Source organism: Dama dama, chromosome 27, assembly GCF_033118175.1.
Source record: "Dama dama isolate Ldn47 chromosome 27, ASM3311817v1, whole genome shotgun sequence".
NCBI lineage: Eukaryota > Metazoa > Chordata > Mammalia > Artiodactyla > Cervidae > Dama > Dama dama.
The window spans coordinates 49,216,581-49,236,950 of NC_083707.1; the positions used below are offsets into that span (position 1 = coordinate 49,216,581).

Sequence of the window (20,370 nt, forward strand, 5' to 3'; positions counted from 1 at the left end):
AAGTGCAAACCAACATGACTCTTTGCTATGTGATCTTAGACAAATAATTTAATATCTAGGAACAGCTCTTTACCAACTATATTAAAAAAGTAAAACCATTTATTTCACAAGGTTGCTATGAGAATAAAGTGAGATACATAAAAGTTGCTCTGTAAACTGTGAAGTTTTATTGTATGCAGAACCAATGGAGGGAGAATGAGGCTTGAACCTAGTGATCATAAGACAAAGCAGAGTGTTAAATGCCTCAGGAAGAAACCACATCTAGCTTCGAGGTAGGAAAAGAAGTCTTGTGGAGAAGGTGGTACTTAAGATGGATCTTAAGGGATGGAGGGTCAGAAAAATTAACATCAGAGAGAGGAGGAAGTAGGATTCTAGGTTAGAAAGATAACCCAAGCAAAAGTATGAAAAAGGAAAAAAAAGTCAGGCATGGAAGAAGCAGCAGAGTTTTTGCTAAAGTCTGGGCAACAACCAAATATAAATCTGGAAAAAGTGAGAATAAACTGGAGGGGGCCCTGCCTAACTCTTTGAAGGTCCAGATGTATGGCTCACTGCTCCTCTGTACTCCAATTCTAACAAAAAGAGTCTCTTCTTCCTTTCCAGTTACAACAAAAACCTCACTGTCGAAAACTGTTGTGTTCTTTCAAATAAAGCACCCTAATTCAAAGGAAATAATTTAAGCAAACCATAATACTATACATATCCTGCTATGAAAGGAAATGCTTTCTAAATCCAGGAAAAATTTAATCCCGATGAAAATGAATATAATCCAAAAGGGTTTACAATTTACATTTGGCTTTAGAATCTTTTTTTTTTTTTTGGTGAGGACCTTCCAAATCGTATCTTTCTCAAGCTAATATTAAAGAAAATTCCTTAACTACTAACCAAAAGATCATCAAACCAAAAGATAACACAACTAAGGTCAAATTTCCTTTGTCAACTCTTAGAGGAAAACATAGGCAAAACACTCTGTGACATCAATCACAGCAAGATCCTCTATGACCTACCTCCTAGAGTAATGGAAATAAAAACAAAAATAAACAAATGGGACCTAATTAAACTTAAAAGATTTTGCACAGCAAAGGAAACTATAAACAAAAAAAATAACCCTCAGAATGGGAAAAAAATAATAGCAAATGAAACAACTGACAAAGGGTTAATTTCAAAAGCAGCTCATACAAATCAATACCAGAAAAACAAACAACTCAAGCAAAATGTGGACGAAAGACCTAAACAGACATTTCTCCAAAGACATACAGATGGCTAACAAACACATGAAAAGATGCTCAACTTCAACTCATTATTAGAGAAATGAAAATCAAAACCACAATGAGGTATCATCTTACACCAGTCAGAATGGTCATCATCAAAAAGTTTACAAACAATAAATGCTGGAGAGGGTGTGGAGAAGAGAGAACCCTCTTGCACTGTTGGTGGGAATGTAAACTGGTACAGCCACTATGGAGAACAGTATGAAGATTTCTTTAAAAACTAGGAATAAAACAACCATAAGACCCAGCGATCCCACTACTAGGCATGTATCCTGAGGAAACCAAAAGTGAAAAAGACCCATGTTCCTTAATGCAGCTCTATTTCTAATAGCTAAGACATGGAAGCAACCCAGATGTCCATTGATAGAAGAATGGATAAAAAAGCTGTGGTACATATATACAATGGAATATTACTCAGCCATAAAAAGGAATGCATTTGAGTCAGTCCTAATGAGGTGGATGAACCTAGAGCTATTATACAGAGTAAAATAAGTCAGAAAGAGAAATACAAATATCACATACTATTTAGATTTAGAATTTAGAAAGATGGTAGGTACTGATGAGTCTATTTGCAGAGCAGCAATGAAGACACAGACATTGAGAACAGACTTACAGACACAGCCTGGAGGGGAGGAAGGAGAGGGTGGGAGGTGTGAAGAGAGTAACGTGGAAACATACATTACCAAATGTAAAATAGGAAGCCAATGAGAATTTGCTGCATGACTCAGGTAACTCAAACCAGGATCTGGTAACAATCTAGAGCAATGGGTTGGGGAGGGAGGCGGGAGGGATGTTCAGGTGGGAGGGCACAAGGGTAAATCAATGGCTGATTTATGTTGATGTTTGGTAGAAACCAATGCAATACTGTAAAGCCATTATCCTTCAATTAAAAACAAATTTTTATTTCCTTTGTCAACTTGATTGGCTTTCATGGAATGTAGCTTAATTCAAAATTACATGGCTATGACCGTTCTTTTTTTTTAATTTATTTTTTATCAAAGGATAATTGCTTTACAGAACGTTGTTGTTTTCTGTTAAACTTCAGCATGAATCAGTCAAAGGTATACATATATCCCCTCCCTTTTGAACCTCCCTCTCATTAACACTTTCTTTTTTGCACAAAATACATAAATGTGCTTTTTAGAAGAAAAATATCCTTTGGTTGTTTTTTTTTAATAATCTTTTGGGCCACATACTGTAAAATAATAAATTACTCCATCACTTATACTTTTACATGAATAGTTTTATGAAGACTTAAGAAGCTATGAAAAATGCCTTATCACTATAGGCACACAAAAATCCTAAGTCTATTTTAATGCCCTTAGCTGAATATTAAACTTCTTAATGCTAGGGGAAAAGATCAGAGAACCATTCAAAATTATGTGGAAATAGTCTTAAAAGATTATCTATTCCAACTTTGATAGACATTTGGGAGACACACTGGCAACGTCCTTCTAATACACAGAGTGTATCTGAAATTAAAAAGTCTTTTGGCAGGCAGTACAGATGACATTACATACCATACTGGACTTCTTTCTTTATGATGACACATAGCTGCAAGAAAAATCAAGAACTACACACATCTATGAAAAACTGTGAAGTATTGCCATTGTTTCAAAGAAAGCAGTTAATGAATTTATAGTATCTCCTCCAACCATGCTGGAGAGTACTAGAAAATACTCAGCTTTTGAACACTAACACTAGTTTAATGACTGAAAAGAGAAAACACTGGGAATTCCCCAGTGGTCCAGTGGTTAGGATTCTGGACTTCCACTGCCAAGCAACCGGGTTCAGTTCCTGGTTGGGGAACTAAAAATCCCACATGCCGTGTGGCCAAAAAAAAATCTAATAGATTAATCAAGCCTTTCCATGGAACACACAAAGCCCTTCCTGCACTGCCTTTAGAGACCACAAAAAAAGCAAGCCTCTAAAGCCTCCTTATCTGAAACAATGAGGGCCACAGGATGGGTGGCTCGGAGAATGAATCTCTGCAGATCTGATGATCGAGGCAGCATGCTCAGCACCAGAGACAAAGCCAAGAGTGATTAAAAATGTAATTCAACTTATAATACTAAAAGAAGTCAAAAGAAGATGACCTAGAACAGAGGTCTTTCAATCCAAAGAGGTTCCTGAGACTAATCATCTCATAAATTATCACACAGTACTCCATTTTCCTATCAAACTGACACCCTGGCTAGAGTGTGGAGAACATGTCACTGCCTAATTCAGCTGCGGAACTCAGTTCCATTTAAAATTCCTTCAGACAGCTGAACTCTGCACTGTGTAATTAAGTGGACCATATATGGTTTCTTAAGTAACAGCACCCAGGCAGACCTTATGACTGCCAAAGTGCCAGTGTAGTTTTTGTTTCTCTTTCAGAACAAAGCACAAGTTCAGTTGACGTAACCTCACATGACCCAGGTCCTCTGGTATTTCTAGTCTCTTTTAAGTCAAAACACTGTGAAGCAGAAATGAGGCTTTACTGGATGATGGGAAAGGATTCTTCAGTTAATGAAATTTGCTTCCAATCTGATAAAATTCATGCTTGTGCCACTTCAGAATTTATTATAAGCCTCTTCAAAATGTGCTAATTTGACACCAAACAAAGGGAAACGTGTGTATAATAAAAAAAACTACACCTAATTAGTCATATAAAATCCTACCCAAGAAAGCCCCTGAAACAGAACAATTTCCTCATAAAACGTAAGTGATAAAAAGTTTCCAAGAGCATAACTGTATTTATATTGCACAGCTAGAATGCATACAATATGCATGCTTATTCTTCTTGAAAAATGCTGTCTTATAGGTAAACAATCTATTCATGATCTGCATATATTTCCTTGTAAAAATCAGTGCACCAAATGAAAAAAATACTCTATAAACTATTTCCAGTATTTCACATTCAACCCAGCAATATAACAGTACTAGCAGTCAAGTGAACAGAACTTCTTATGACTAATAGGACAAAACCTACTACATACATCACAGAACTGACAAATTCTGGTAAGACTTACTTGCTACTCCTGATGCCAGTCCATAGAGCAGTCCTCCCCCATCCGACTGCTGAGGCAATACATGCGTTCCTGGAGGAGGTGGCTTTTCCTGTCTGATGAAGTTATACAATAAGGTTTTCACAAGTTTGCTGGTGTATGGAAGACTACACAAAAAGAAAAAAAAGAAGAAAATAAACTCATATTTTGGGGAGTCAACTGACTCTGTATCGTGATAAATATAATCTATCAACATAAGGATTAGCACAATTCAAAGAAAATCTAGCACTGTCACAAAACAGAGACGATTATGGGCTGTAAGATCAGATTTCAGGTTGAATGATTTCTGGCTTTCCTCTTACTATGCTGTATATTATTCACCAAATCATTTCAACTCCTAAGCTTCAGTTACTTTATTTGTAGTCAGTACAACAGGTGAGCTATTACAAATTCAGTACATAATACAGTACTTGACACTTGAAGGGTGGTAGTAACAGAATCAGCAGGAAAAAGCAAGAGTTAAAAAATATGGAAACTGACGTGAACAGTAATATTTGACTTAACCCAATATATCCAAAATATTCAACATATAACCAATATAAATAATTATTGAACCTTACATTTTTAAAAATAAATAAAAATATGAAATCATTCAATCTATGCATGCATACAAAAACATATCCATACATATACAGACTTTTTTTGTCAATGTTAATACTCTGTTTTTCAGTAATGGATGGAGAGGAGAAGGGAGAGAAAATAGGTTAAAAGAAAAATGTGTTCATAAATTAGTGATGAATCAATTCCTGCAATCTGGAGAAAGCTTTTAAATAGACTCTTGAGCCAATGCTTAAGGCCTTTTCATCTCTATTATCAGTGATTTTCAAATGTGTTCTAAAAGAGTCCTGAAGGATTCTGTGAATGTGCCATAGGTATAATCAAGGTGGCAAGAGGGATGTAAGAAAGACAAAGGTGCCCCTGTGTGTGTGCATGTGTGTAATATTTATCTACTCCTATCCCCACTCACCAGGAGACTGTAAGCTTATGGTCAGGAGCACAGCTCCACATCCTAACACATGCCTAGCATACAATAAATATTTGTGGCCTAAATTAAAGGAGGGATGGTCAGTGAAGCAGCTGCCGGGGAAGTCCAAACACATGGTGAGGAGGCATACACTGCGTAGTACTTTCAATGGAGCTAATGGGAAGGGGAAGCTAGAAATAATTTCAGTGAACAAATATGACTAGGTGACTCCTTAACACATACAGAATGACGCAGCAGGAAGAAAAAGAGGACTTCATAGTTTCAACTCTACAAAGAAACCACCAGAGAAGGTAAAGGAGCTGGAGGATGAAAGGGGTGGGGAGGATGGCTAGTTTAGCAGGAAAGCACATCCTTATGTGTTCGGTCTGAAGTTCTGATGAAAACAACCATAGGAAACGTCTATTTGGAGATATGGAACAACACTAAGAAAAGAGGACAACAGGAGAACTATAGATGAAGACAACAAAGAACTTGACAAATTTAAAATAGAAACATACCATCGACCTCGCATCAAATACTTGTGACTGATGCTCTGTCGCAAAACTTCCTTGTGGAAGAGTTGGCAAGAAAGGAAAACCATCATTGTTGACACAGCTTCTACTGATATTTCATATGTAATATCTCTGAAAAAACAGGAAACAAAGCAGAATAATGATCATTTAGGAAGACATTGTTCTTTTCTAAATAAACTATACATTTAAAAATAAATCAAAACATTCAATGTTTCTGGATTATTTTAAAAATACTAATATGCTTAATATAAAAACTAAGTCAAGCAAAAATATGAAACCTTTCCTTGTCATTAGTTCCTGTAATAGGTGAAGTATCCCATTACATTCTTATTTTCCAGTTCCATCTACTGATGAATGACAAGTATATTAGCGTATAATGGAAATAACTGCCAGCAAAGATCCACTCTAAAGCCCTTATGTTTATCCCTGTTTAGTGATAACACAGAAACAAACATTCAGATTGTAAAACTGAAGAGAAGTCACAGGGTAGGGAAGACAACAATGACTTTCTGAGTTGATATTCGCTTTATAGTAAGAACAATGGTAAACTCTAGATCTTCTGTCTCTAAGAGTGTACATTCTCAAGGCCAACTCTGCCTGTTCAGCAAAATATGAACAGTAAACAAATTATCCCTGTTTTATTAAGCATATTTCTTTTATGAAAGACTACTACTGTCCTCCAAAAATCATTAACCCTCTTTAGAAACAAATCTTAGATCAAATGAAAAGGAAACAATTTCAGCTGAGTAGGGAGCACGAACAGGAACAAATGCATCAAAACTTTTTCAATTATGGCAAAACTTTAAACACAATTATTAGGCAAAAGAGTAATGTGTTAGACCAGGAAAGTGAAAATCTCAACAACACAACAAAAAGAGTAACAGCTCCAAAAAAATTTAAAATATCTTTATAGAACTGAAATATTCATGCAAAGTGCAAAGAAAAACACTTAACACCTACTTACATGAAGCTCATTAAACAAATTAAAGATGATTTGATTCTAGAAATGGGCAAGCTTACCAGACTTTTCAACTTCCCTGCAGGAGACCCAGGTTCAATCTCTGGGTTGGGAAGATCCCCTGGAGAAGGGAATGCATACCCACTCCAGTATTCTTGCCTGGAGAATTCCATGGACAGAGGATCCTGGCAGGTTACAGTCCATGGGGTCGCAAAGAATCAGACACAATTGAGTGACTAACATTTTCATTTTTCACTTTCACCAGATTTTTAAGTTCTAATTCTATCAGATATACATGGAGTTCATGCAGATAGAAATATCTTTTGGAAGTAGACAAAACAAAACCCAAAAGACCTGTGCAAATGATCTTATTATGTAATAAATAAATCTCATTTCTGCTCAGAAATGTAATACAGTAGAACACTTCTCTTTCCTGAAATTTCCATAAATATTATTGTAAATATTAACCACATAAAAGGCAATTTTTTTATTTGCTCTCATTTCTCAAAATGAATCAAAAACAGTCCTGATGTGTTGTGTTATGGTTCATTAATTCTTTGCTAATGATGATTTGGGTGCAAAGCCCAAAGGATTTTGAATCACAACAATTATTTATTCATACAGCCCATGCCCGTCAGGAATCTATATTCTATAGTCAATTGGCTAGGCTCTTCAGTTGGGTCAGGGCTTGAAGACAAATCCTGAAGAACAAATATCCTGCCACAGGGTACAAGTAATCTGGATAGGTGACTACCTCCAATATATTTGTTAATGTATTCAGTCATTGCATCAGTAATTTAAAAAAAAAAAAAAAAAACTAGTGGTTTGCAATTCAACATCTTACTCTAGGTCCCAGAACCAGGAAGAAATTGTTATCGTTTGTTTAAACTATAAACTATGGTTATTAATAAATACTAGATGTAACAACCTTAAGGAAAGAGTATAGATTTAGAACAAAAGGCTGTTCTCCTTCGAAATTAATTGGGCCTAACAACTTCACAAACGGGACAACAGGAAAAGTTTCAACCCTTGGACCATCGTCTCTGGCCACAGAATTTTGCAAAGAGGTTTTGATGTTGGAAGGCAGGGAAAGCTTGTAGCATAAAAGAATATTGACTGAAAATGACATTTTAATATCAAGCTGAAGGTTCATTCCTCAAAATTCTTACATGAATGAAACTAAGTAATCCTTCCTGTGTGCTTCACGTGCTGTGCTGTGCTTAGTCGCTCAGTTGTGTCCAACTCTTTGCGACCCTATGGACTATAACCCGCCAAGCTTCTCTTCTCTGTCCATGGGGATTCTCCAGGCAAGAATACTGGAGTGGGTTGCCATGGGTTCCCTCAGGGGATCTTCCCAGCCCAGGGATCGAATCCAGGTCTCCCGTACTGTAGGTGGATTCTTTACCATCTGAGACACTGGTGTGTTTCACAGATACACAGATAAAAATTCAATGTGTTTATCATATTGTATTCCAGTTGATACATCATTCAACAAATAAAAAATTTATTCCTACTATGTCTAAACAGGCATTATATTACACATTGGAGATACATCCATTAACAATAGATAACCTTTGTGGATGTTACACTTCAGTGGAAAAAAAGAACTCAAGTAATAATTACTCCAAAAAGGATCATAAAGAAATAAGAGCAAGTAACAAGAAGATAAGATTATATGGTACTCCAATCTTAACTGTAGGATCAAAGAAAAGCTCCTCTGAAAAGGCAACATTAAGACCTAAAGTATGACAGGCAATGGTTTACAGTCAACTCTATCTTTCTTACCAGAATACATGAGATTTTAGCTAGGGATTCTTTTGTTTTTTAGTTGTTTGTATTCCCAACTAGAGTTCATAATAGGCAATCAATGGATAAAGGATAGAGAAACAAGAGGGATCTCTTTTGCTCTGATTTTGATTGGAACTCACTGGGACTTCCTGAATAGTCATCAGAACAGCATGCCAGGCATACAAAACTCAGAATAGCAAGAAAAAGCAAGAAAGAAATATATTGAGGTCACATAATACACGATCATAATACAAAAGGAATACTCACTCCAACAAAAATGCAAAGGGACTTTCATGAAAAAAAGGATCCAGAATACTGCTAACCGACTTATTAGAGAATATCTTATTCATCCTGTTGGCCAGCACTCGTTTATTAGTATTAAAACACTAATAAAGGGCAAATAGGCTGACTGAAAGGAATGGAATGACAAAATACCACAAACATAATTCTACACAAATTAATCACAACTAAAATTCTCGTTGAGCTTCTTTCAGAAACTCTAACATTTTTGAAAGAATAAACACATAGCTAAGTCAACCTTGAAACTGAAAAGAGAAGAGAGAAACTTCCCCTACGGGATATCAAGCCATGTTACACAGTTGTAGCAATAAAAACAGTATGGTATTTGCAAGTACACAGACAAAAAAGAAGACAAACCAATGGAACTCAACTGAGAACTGAGTGTAGAGGATAAACCTGTGTTTCTAGGGAAATGTACAATAAAATGGATCCACAAATCAACGGAGAACAGATTGTACAGATGACTGTAGTTGTTCAGTCGCTAAGTCATGCCGGACTTTTTGCAACCCCATGGACTGCAGCACACCAAGCTTCCCTGCTCTTATCTGCTGGAGTTTGCTCAAATTTATGTCCATTGAGTCGGTGATGCCATCCAACCATCTCGTCCTATGTCATCCCCTTCTCCTCCTGCCTTCAATCTTTCCCAGCATCAGGGTCTTTTCCAATGAGTTGCTTTGCATCAGATGGCCACAGTATTGGAGCTTCAGCTTCAGCATCAGTCCTTTCAATGAATATTTAGGGTTGACTTCCTTTAAGACTGAGAAGGAAATGGCAACCCACTCCAGTATTCTTGCCTGGAAAATCCCACGGACGGAGGAGCCTGGTAGACTACAGTCCATGGGGTCGCAAAGAGTCGGAGACGACTGAGTGACTTCACTCTCACATTAAGATTCACTGGTTGGATCTCCTTGTGTCCAAGCGACTCTCAAGAGTCTTCTCCAGCAGCACAATTTGAAAGCATCAATTCTTCAGTGCTCAACCGTCTTTATGGTCCAACTCTCACATCCATACATGACTACTGGAAAAACCATAGCTTTGACTATACACACCTTTGTCAGCAAAGTGATCTCTCTGCTTTCTCATATGCTGTCTATGTTTGTCATAGCTCCATTCCAAGGAGCAAGCGTCTTTTAACTTCAGGGCTGCAGTCACTGTTCACAGTGATTTTGGAGCCCAAGAGAATAAAGCCTCTCACTGTTTCTACTTTTTCCCCTTCTATTTGCCATGAAGTGATGGGACTGGATGCCATGATCTTCATATTTTTAATGTTGAGTTTTAAGCCAGCTTTTTCACTCTCATCTTTCATCCTCATCAAGAGACTCTTTAGTTCCTGTTCACTTATTTACTACTGTATCTCTGGCATCTTGTGGCTGGCCACAAGTACACACTTACTTATAGAATAGTCTCATTTCTTATTGTACTTGTCACATTCTAACATTATAAATTAGTTTGTTTACCTACCCTTACCACAACTACAATCTATGCCTTATTCATGTACCCACCTTAAGGCCTTTCCTCTGCTGTTGCCTCTGCTTTAGAAGCTCTCCCATCACAGAGTGACAGGATTCCCTCTCTGACTTTGGGTTTCTATTAAAAGGTTCACTTCATAAGGAGCCTTCCTATACAATCTTGGCTAAGATACCACAATATTACTTTTTTCCATTGTACTTGTCACATTCTAATATTATATATAAATTTGCTTATTGTCTGTCCTACCCAACCCACAACTAGAATCTATGTCTTATTCACAACTGTATCTCTGGTACCACTGACTGGCCACAAGTACACACATACTTGCTGAATAGTTTCTTTGTGCTTGTGGGCACAGTGAGAAATTAATTTTGGGTTTACCAAAACCAAGAAAAATACATTCCTTCATGCAAAAACTTTACGTGACAAAAAAATATCTGAAATTCACAGCTTCCAAACACTATTTTATGATTTAGTGCTCTGCACAAAAATTCACACACACACACAGAAGAATTCACACACACACACACACAGACACACACACAGGAATCCCCTGGCGGTCCAGCAGGGCTCCATACTTCCACTGTGCAGCTGATGCAGGTGTGATTCTTAGTTGGGGAACTAAGATCACAAGTGCCACACAGCATGCACCCCCTCCCAAATAATTCACTAGACTCCTGGGGCCACAGTTACAGAACTAGTAGCAACAGCAAAAATATTACTGAACATATTTTCGTTTACTCCATTTTCTATCATAAGTGGTACTAAAAATAACTAGTATTTTAAAAGTCAGCTTCAAAATAAGGAACACAGATTTGGGTTCTATCAATAACCTCAGATATGCAGATGACACCACCATTATGGCAGAAAGCGAGGAGGCACCAAAGAGCGTCTTGATGAAGGTGGAGGAGGAGAGTGAAAAAGCTGGCATAAAACTCAACATTCAAAAAAACGAAGATCACAGAATCCGGTCCCATCAGCTCATGGCAAGTAGATGGGAAAACAATGGAAACAGTGAGAGACTTTATTTTCTTGGGCTCCAAAATTCCTGCAGAAGGTGACTGCAGCCATGAAATGAAAAAATGCTTGGGCTTCTTGGAAGAAAAGCTATGACAAGCCTAGACAGCATATTAAAAAGCAGAGACATTACTTTGCCAACAAAGGTCTGTATACTCAAAGCTATGATTTTTCCAGTAGTCATGTATGGATGTGAGAGTTGGACCATAAAGAAGGTTGAGTACCAAAGAATTGATGCTTTTGAACTGTGGTGCTGGAGAAGACTCTTGAGAGTCCCTTGGACTGCAAGGAGCTCCAACCAGTCAATCCTAAAGGAAATCAACCCTGAATATTCATTGGAAGGACTGATGCTGAAGCTACAGCTCCAATTCTGTGGCCATCTGATGTGAAGAAGTGACTAATTAGAAAAGACCCTGATGCTGGGAAAGATTGAAGGCAGGAGGAGAAGGGGATGACAGAGGATGAGATAGTTGGATGGCATCACTGACTCTACAGACATGAGTTTGAGCAAGCTCCGGGAGATGTTGAGGGACAGGGAAGCCTGGCGTGCTTCAGTCCATGGGGTCGCAAAGAGTGGGACACGACTGAGCAACCGAACAACAATGGGGGTTAGGGGGAAACAATGATCTAGATAGAAAAACCTCTGAAATAGTCACTTAAGTACATTTTAAAGGCACACATGGATAAAATGTAACTATCCATCAATTATCTATCTAGTTACCATGTTCCCTCACATCTCCCTCTATGCTCACCCCCAAACTGCTTGGCTGACTCGTACTGTCATTCAAGACTTTGCACTAGCTTCCCCTTCTCCAGAAAACCCACAACTATAATGCTTCTCATACTCTATATCATACAAGAAAATATTTGCTGAACCAAAAAATCAACTAATATTAGAAAATAATGAAAAATATAATAAGACACTGCTTACCCACTAACTTACAGAACTAAATAATATTTAAAGAGATCACAGGATATAAGACTACTTCCATTTCCAACAGTGATGGACAGAAAATTCAGAAGACTATTCCTGATGAAGTCAACAAAAATCACTGACGGCAGGGTCTGGAAGGACACGTTCTAAAAAGACCAAAGAGCTAGTAAAATATGAAGCATTATTAACACAAGGCCAAGGCTGAGGCACTAGGAAAACCTAGAGGTCAGCTTGACTTCTGGAACTGCTTTGGCCTTGGGATGTTTCCTGATCCATAAGCAGTGGTTTGGAATCTGAGCAGTGCTTGTGACAGGGTTGACAGTCTAGGGGACAAAAGCTGGAGTCCAAGGCTGTCCAGGGAGCAAGCAGCAGAAATCCACTCCCCATACAGGGCAGAGATTCTCAAGGGGATCCTGAAATCAACAGTCTCATGGACTAGAACTGAGCTTTAAGTTCCCTGGGTGGTCAGGAAAATTCTGAAACAGAATTAAGAAGAATCCAAGGCACCCAGAGAAACAGACAATCCTCTTTGAAGAAAGATAAAATCATCCTATCAAATTATTTTTACAACTCTACAAATGCAAAAACTAGCAAACAATAAAAAATGGGCACATAAAGAGATAAGAGTACATGAACAAGAATCACCATACACCCACAAAACAAACAAAAAACCCTCTTTCAACAGTAATTAATTACCAAACACAAATATACTTGCTCTACTTATGGAATAAAAACCAAATTTATCAAATGAAAATTTTCTCAAGGATCTGTAAATTATATAAATATAGCAGGCTTTTTTTTTAAGTTCTAGGGAAAAAATGTCTTGAGCTAAAAAAAACCAACAGCCAAATTTTAAAACTTGATTTAAAAAAAATAAGTAAATAAATAAGAAGAAAGGAGAGAAGAGGGACACAGGAAGAGAAGGAGGGAGGGAGGGGGAAAGGAAGGAAGGAGGGAAAGAAATAACCTCTATAAATGGGTTTAACAGCATTATTTAGACTCAGCTGAAGAGAGATTCAGTGACTTGGACATAAAGTCATAAGAAATAACCCAGAATAAAGTAGAGAGAGACAACAAGATAATGTTAAGAGGCATTTGTTTCCATATCAGAGCTATTATGAAAAAGTATTTTAAAAAGACTTACAAACATCTGCATATAAGTCATTTGCAAACATTTATTTTCAATTCTTGTAGGTGGATGCCTGAAAATAAAATTGCTAGATGAGAGGAGAGGTGGATGTCTGACTTCACGAGAAACTATCAAACCTTTTCTCAAACTGGTTGTACCATTTTATATAGTGAAGCAATTCTTTATACAGATTTTATTTTTAAAAACAGCTTGAGGTTCTCAGCAACACTGAGGATACAGAGAATTCCCATATATCCCTTGCCCCCGCAGATGTGTAGCCTCCTCCACCACCCCAGAGCAGCATAGATGTTAAAAATGGTTAACTAACACTGACAAATTATCATCACCCAAAGCCCATAATTTATATTACAGTTCACTATTGCCATGTGACTTCTACAATCACAATAAATTTTGACAAATGTAATAACATGTACCCATGATTACAGTATCATACACAACAGTTTCATTGCTCTAAAAATACCCCGTGTTCTACCTCTATATCCTTCCTTCCCTGCAAAACCTTGGACAACACTTATTTTCTTACTGCCTCCATAGTTTTTCCTTTTTCCAAAATGTAGTTAGAGTAATACATTATGTAGCCTTTTCAGACTGGCTTCTTTATCTACAGCAATTTCTGAAAGTTTCAGTTGCTCCACATTCTCACCAACATTCAGTACAATTTTTCTTCTTAATTTTATCTATGTTAGTGGTGTATAGTGATATCTTACTATAGCTTTAATTAGCATTTTCTAATAGATAATAACATCAAAACTCAATGTGTTTACTGGCCATTTACAGATCCTTTTTGTGAAGTATCAATTTAAATCTTCTGTTCATTTTTAATTGGGTTATTTGCCTAATTATTTTTAAATTGTAAGAGATCTTTATATATTCAAGAATAAATTCTTTTGTTAGTTATGTTTCAGACATTTTCTCCCATCTGTGGCTTGACTGTTTTTTTTTTTTTAACAGTCTCTTTTGAGGAGGCAAGATTTTTATTTTTGAAGAAGTTTAACTTATCAAGACTTTCCTTTTATGGCTATTGCTTTCTGTATTCTTTCTAAGTTTTCTTTGCCTAAACCAAGACTGTATATATTATTCTGTGTTACATGTGAAGATAGGAGTTAAAAGTTTTCTTTGTTTCATTTTCTCATATAACTACCTTTCCCAGCACCATTAGTTTAAAAACATTCCCCTCTCTAATTGAATAGTTTTGCTGTTTTTCCTCAAAAAAAAAAAAACAAAAAAAAAAAACAATTGACCACAGAAGTGCAGATCTATTTCTTGGCTCCCTCCAGGGCTTCCCTAGTGGCTCAGATAGTGAAGAATCTGCCTGTAAGGCAGGAGACTCAGGTTCCAACCCTGAATCAGGAAGATCCCCTGGAGAAGATAATGGCTACCCGATCCAGTATTCCTGCCTTGGAAACCCCATGGAGAGAGAAGCCTGGCAGCCTACAGTCCATGGGGTGGCAAAAGATTCGAACATGACTTGAGTGACTAACACTTTTTCACCAAACTCATCCACTGATTGATTTGTCTATTAGTTGGTCAATACCACATTATCTTCAAAACAGTAGCTTTGGGCTTCCCTGGAGATCCATATGGTTAAGAATCAGTCGAGCAATGCAAGGGACACCAGTTTGACCCCTGGACTGGAAAGATCCCACCTGCCATGGAACAACAAAGCCCATGCACCACAACTACTGAAGCCCGTGCACCCTAGAGCCTATGCTCTGCAACAACAGAAGACACCACAATGATGAGCCTGGGCACTGCAACAAAGACTAGTCCCCACTTTCCACAACTAGAGAAAGCCCACGCACAGCAACAAAGACCCACCACAGCCAAAACAGAAATAAATCTCAAAAGCAAAAACAAAACTGTAGCTCTACAGCACACTGGGAAGAGACATAGTGTTAAGTATTCCATTTGTTCCTCCTTTTCAATTATTTCTTCAGATATTCTAGGTTCTTTGCATTTCCAAGTACATTTTAGAATCAGCTTGTCAGTGTCTAGAAAAAAAAAAACAAACAAAAAACCTGGTACAAATGTGATAAACTGACTCTGTAGCTCCATCTGGGTGATACTGACATCTTAAGAACATTTGAGTTTTCCAATTTGTGAACACAATGTATGTCTAGGTTTAGGTCTTCTTTGACTTCACTGAGCAATGTTTTGTAGTTATTAGTATATAAGTTGTACACATATTTGTTGAACTTACTATTTCATGTTTTCACATTGTTTTAAAATGGGAGTTTTAAAGTTTCAGTTTCCAGTTGTTTGCTACTAGTATGTGATTTTTGTATAATCATCTTGTAAACTGGAAACCTGCTAAACTCACTTTTCAGTTCAGGTAGCTTTTCTATGTTCCTCAGGGCCCTCTACATAAACAATCATGTTGCCAGCAAATAAAGACACTTTTACTTTTTCTTTTCCAATCTCTATGCCTTTTATTCTTTGTTTTCTTGAACTGGCTAGGGCCTCATATAATAGCAAACAGAAATGCTTAGAGCAAACACCCTTGACTCATTTCTAATCACAGAGGAGGTAAAGCTTTAGTTTCTCATAATTCTGTGTGATGTTAGCTGCAGGTTTTTCATGGATGCCCTTAACCTAGTTGAAGATGTTTCTTCCTAGTTTGCTGAGAGTCTTTTTTTCCATGAATAGATGCTGAATTTGGTCAAACTCTTTTTCCACATTTACTGAGACAATCAAATAGCTTTTCTAATTTATTTTATTAATGTAGCATATTATATTGATTCTCAAGTGTTAACAATATTGTATCCCTGAGATAATAAGCCCCACTTGGTTATACTGTATAATCCTATTCCATTGTTGCTGAATACAATTTGCTAATTTTTTTTAAAGCTTTTTCTCCTATATTCATGAGAAATATTAAGTCTGTGACTTTCTTTTTTGTGGAATGTCATCGTTAGGTTTCAGTATCAGGGTATGCTGGCTTCATAAAACAAGTTATTCCATCTGTTTTTGAAACAATATATTTAAATATCTGCTTCATGATGTGATGCTGAGCAAAGACAGCAGATCAGTACTGTGCACCATATGAATGAATACACATACAGATGTTAATATGCGAAGAACAAAAACAGCAATCCTGGAAGATGAGATTATAGGTGACTAGTTTTTATTATATTTAAGTTTTCAAAATGGGAAGGACATAAAGGAAAATGAGTAGGAGAAAGATTGCTTCAAACTGGCTGTCTCCACTGGGAAATTTCCCAAAAAATAAAAAAAGTATCAGAAGAGAAGGTCTGAGGATCATCTCTAATCTCATTTTGACCAAAGGTTTTCTGAATTATTTCTGTCTCTCACTTCACTGTAAACAATCAAAGTACCAGAGATTTGCAACTAGGAAAAACAACCCAGTGTCTCTGTCCTTTTGAATTGCAATAACAAACGTATATAATAAACAATGGAAATGCACTCCTCACAACTCTCGAAGCAAAGAGTCCAGATCAAGATACCTGCAGATCCAGTACCTGATGAGAGCTGGTTTTCTGGTTCACAAAGATTAAGTATGTTTTTGCTGTGTTATCATATTATAGAAGGCAGCAAGGACATTTTCATGGGTATCTTTTAGAAGGGCACCAATCCCATTCATGAGGGCTCGGCCCTTGTGACCTAATCATCTCCCAGAGGCCCCAAACTTTCTAACACCATCACTGCAGAGGTTCATTTCAGTTCAGTTCAGTTACTCAGCCGTGTCCGACTCTGTGACCCCTTGGACTGCAGCACACCAGGCCTCCAAGACCATCACCAACTCCCAGAGTTTACTCAAACTCATGTCCATTGAGTCGGTGATGCCATCCAACCATCTCATCCTCTGTCGTCCCCTTCTCCTCCCGCCTTCAATCTTTCCCAGCATCAGGGTCTTTTCTAACTGCAGAGGTTAGGTTTTAAAACATGATTTTGTGGAGGACAGGAACATTCAGACAACAGCAATGAACTAGCCACGCTTGCTGCATTATTTAGGGCTTTCCTAAATATACTGACAGAATGTAAGGAGATACACACACACACACACACACACACACACACACACATATATATAAATTTATATCTATTTATAAGAGATTGGCTCACACAATCACGGGGGCTAAAAGGTCCCATTATCTGCCCTTTGCAGGCCCAGGAAAGCCAGCAGTGTAGTTCCAGTCCAAACCTAAAGGCCTGAGAAGCAGGAAAGACTTGGCCTGAGTGGGAAGGCCCAAGAAACAGGAGTGCCAACATCCAAAGACAGAAAGAGATGGGTATCTCAGCTAAAGACAGGGAACAAGCTGGCCCATCCTCCACCATCCTGTTCTATTCATGTCCTCAATGGACTGCAAGACATTCACCAACACTAGTGCATATGATCTTTTTCAGGAAATCTACCAATTTAAATGCTAATCGCTTCCAGAAACACATTCAGAGACACACCCAGAAATAATGAACTAACATTTGATCTCTCAGCATCCCTCAGCTCAAACTGTCACACAAAAATTAACCATTACAGTTACCAAAGACCTAAGTTAAATTTTCAAATACTAGCACAAAGCCACAGATTCAGTCATTAAAAGCATTTAAGCACTATTTGAAAGGTTTTACACCTAGAAATTTTTGTTCCTTCATAAGAAAATAACAGCATTCTAACACCTAATTTGTTATATAAAAAGTAAATACATATTTCATTAACTTCAAAATTTGACATCTATCACAGGTGTGTTATAATTTTAAGTGGGAACACTCAACAAGAAGTTTACATTTGCACTAAGATTTGAAAGAAATAAACAAGCAAGGGAAAAATCTTCTAGAAAGAAAGACCAGCACATGCAAAGGCCCTGAGGTAGGAACATGCCTAGCATATTCAAAGAATGGCAGAGGCCAATGCAGCTTGAAGGGAGTTTCCAAGGAGAGTGGTCAGAGATGAGGCCAAAAAGGTAACAAGAAGCTTGGAAGGCCTAAGAGCTGTAACAGATTGATAAATTCCATTTCTTAAAAATAGTTTCTAAAAATTTATCATGGCAACACACACACACTAATAGCAAAAAAGTCAAAAGGCACATATAGAAAAAACACAATGTCACAGAGGACTAATCTTTCTAATGTAAAACGGGTCCTAGAAATAGATACAATAAAGATGCCAATATGAGAATGAGCAAAAAACACTAGCACAAAGATGTTAGCAATCCTAATGCCCAACAATAGGGAATGATTAAATATAAACTGATACTGACATACAACAGAATACAACACAACTTTTAAAAACAAATGAAAAAGGATGTAGACAAATCAGAACTCACACACAAGGCTAGTGGGAATAAAATGATGAGGCCACTACGGAAAGGTTTGGCATTTCCTCAAAAAGTCAAACAGAGTTATCACATGACCTAGTAACCTTACTCTTAGCTATATACCCAACACAACTGAAAACCATGTCCACACAAACTCTGTACATTAATGTTCACAGAAGTATTATTCATAATGGCCAAAAAGTAGAAACAACCAGAATATTTATCAACTGACAAATGGAGAAATGAAATGTGGTATATATTCATACAATAAAAAGAAATGAAGTACTGGGGCATGCTACAGCATGGATGAACCATGCTACATTATGAATGAAGACAGATACAAAGAGCCACACATTGTATGATTCCATTATATGAAATGTCTATAAAGGAAAAATCCATACAGACAATAAGCAGATCAGTGGTTACTATGGGCAAGAGGGTAAGGGAAATGGGGAATGACTGCTAATAAGTAGAGGGGTTCTTTTGGGGTAATGAAGTTCTGGAATTAGACAGCAGTGACAGGTTTACAACTTTTATGAGTTTATTAGAAACCAAGTAAATAGATACTTTGAAAGGGTAAATTCTGGAGAACCTGAAGTATATATCAATAAACGTTTTACTTGAAACACAAAAATGAGAAAGTTCTCTAAATGCTTGGATACAGAAACTGCCAAGATAGACTGCTAACTGAAAAAAGAAGAAAATTCAAAACACTATGCATAATTTCCTACCTTTTACATGAATACAGGGGGAAATAAGAATCTAAATTCATAACTGAATATACATGCATAAAAAAATCAGGAAGGATACATAAGAAACCAAGCATGAACGGTGGTTACTATGCAGACAAACAGGAGGGCTGCAGAGATGGTGAACAAGGACAAGCAGGAGATGGTTCATGTGCACTTTTATGAGTTTGATATTGGAACAACATAAATGTATCTATCACCTGCTTGAAAATGAAATTAATCAAGAATAGAGGATTATCATAAATGATAAAATCAAACATTTACTGATTACAATCTGATGACACAGAAATAAGAATAAGCAAAAACCTAAAACATATTGCTGTATGCTGAATGAGTCACTGTCCCCAAGTTAGAAAACAGAGGCTCTGCTTCTCAGTTCTCTACTGAAGTTACTCTGTTCACTTCAAAAAATAACTCCCCTCGGTCTCAGTTTTCTTATTTGTAAATAAATACATTAGGCAAGATGATCTCTAGTGTCAATTCTTGCTGTAACTTTCTATAATGTTCAAAAAAGGAATTCAAGGCAACATTATATTCAAAGCAACAAAGTTTTAAATCTATTAATTGGGCTATCTGAGGTGCCAAATAATCAGGGAAAAGAGCCAAGACAGGCCAATACTTGAAAGAAACCAAAGTTCCACCATGCTGAGTGTGGTGGTTTTTAAAAGATGAAAAATGTTTTAGGCCAACAGATCTTTCTTGTTTAATGTCCTTGTATAATCTTCAGAAGATTTTCATTACACAATCGCCAAAACAAAGTCAACTTTAAAAAGCCAAAATGTTGCTTCGGCTGCCATGTTATCCCAAGAACTTTCCACCATCTGGGCTGGAAATGTCCTAGAACAAACTACTGTTGGAGCAAGTTATTAATTTCATGTGAAGAAAAAAAAAGACAAGCGCCATGACCTTGCACTGC

At 37.1% G+C, this 20,370-nt stretch overlaps 1 protein-coding gene across 2 annotated transcripts in view; it reads right to left on the reverse strand.

Annotated features, from left to right (window-relative positions):
• DYM (dymeclin) overlaps positions 1 to 20,370 on the reverse strand; it is a 372,695-nt gene that overhangs the window by 271,249 nt on the left and 81,076 nt on the right. For both annotated transcript variants that reach the window (XM_061130629.1, XM_061130628.1), the window contains exons 7-8: positions 5,801 to 5,926; positions 4,283 to 4,425 (exon numbers count right to left, since the gene is read on the reverse strand). In XM_061130629.1, the coding sequence (XP_060986612.1) occupies positions 4,283 to 4,425; positions 5,801 to 5,926 (269 nt within the window). The remainder of the gene's footprint in view (positions 1 to 4,282; positions 4,426 to 5,800; positions 5,927 to 20,370) is intronic.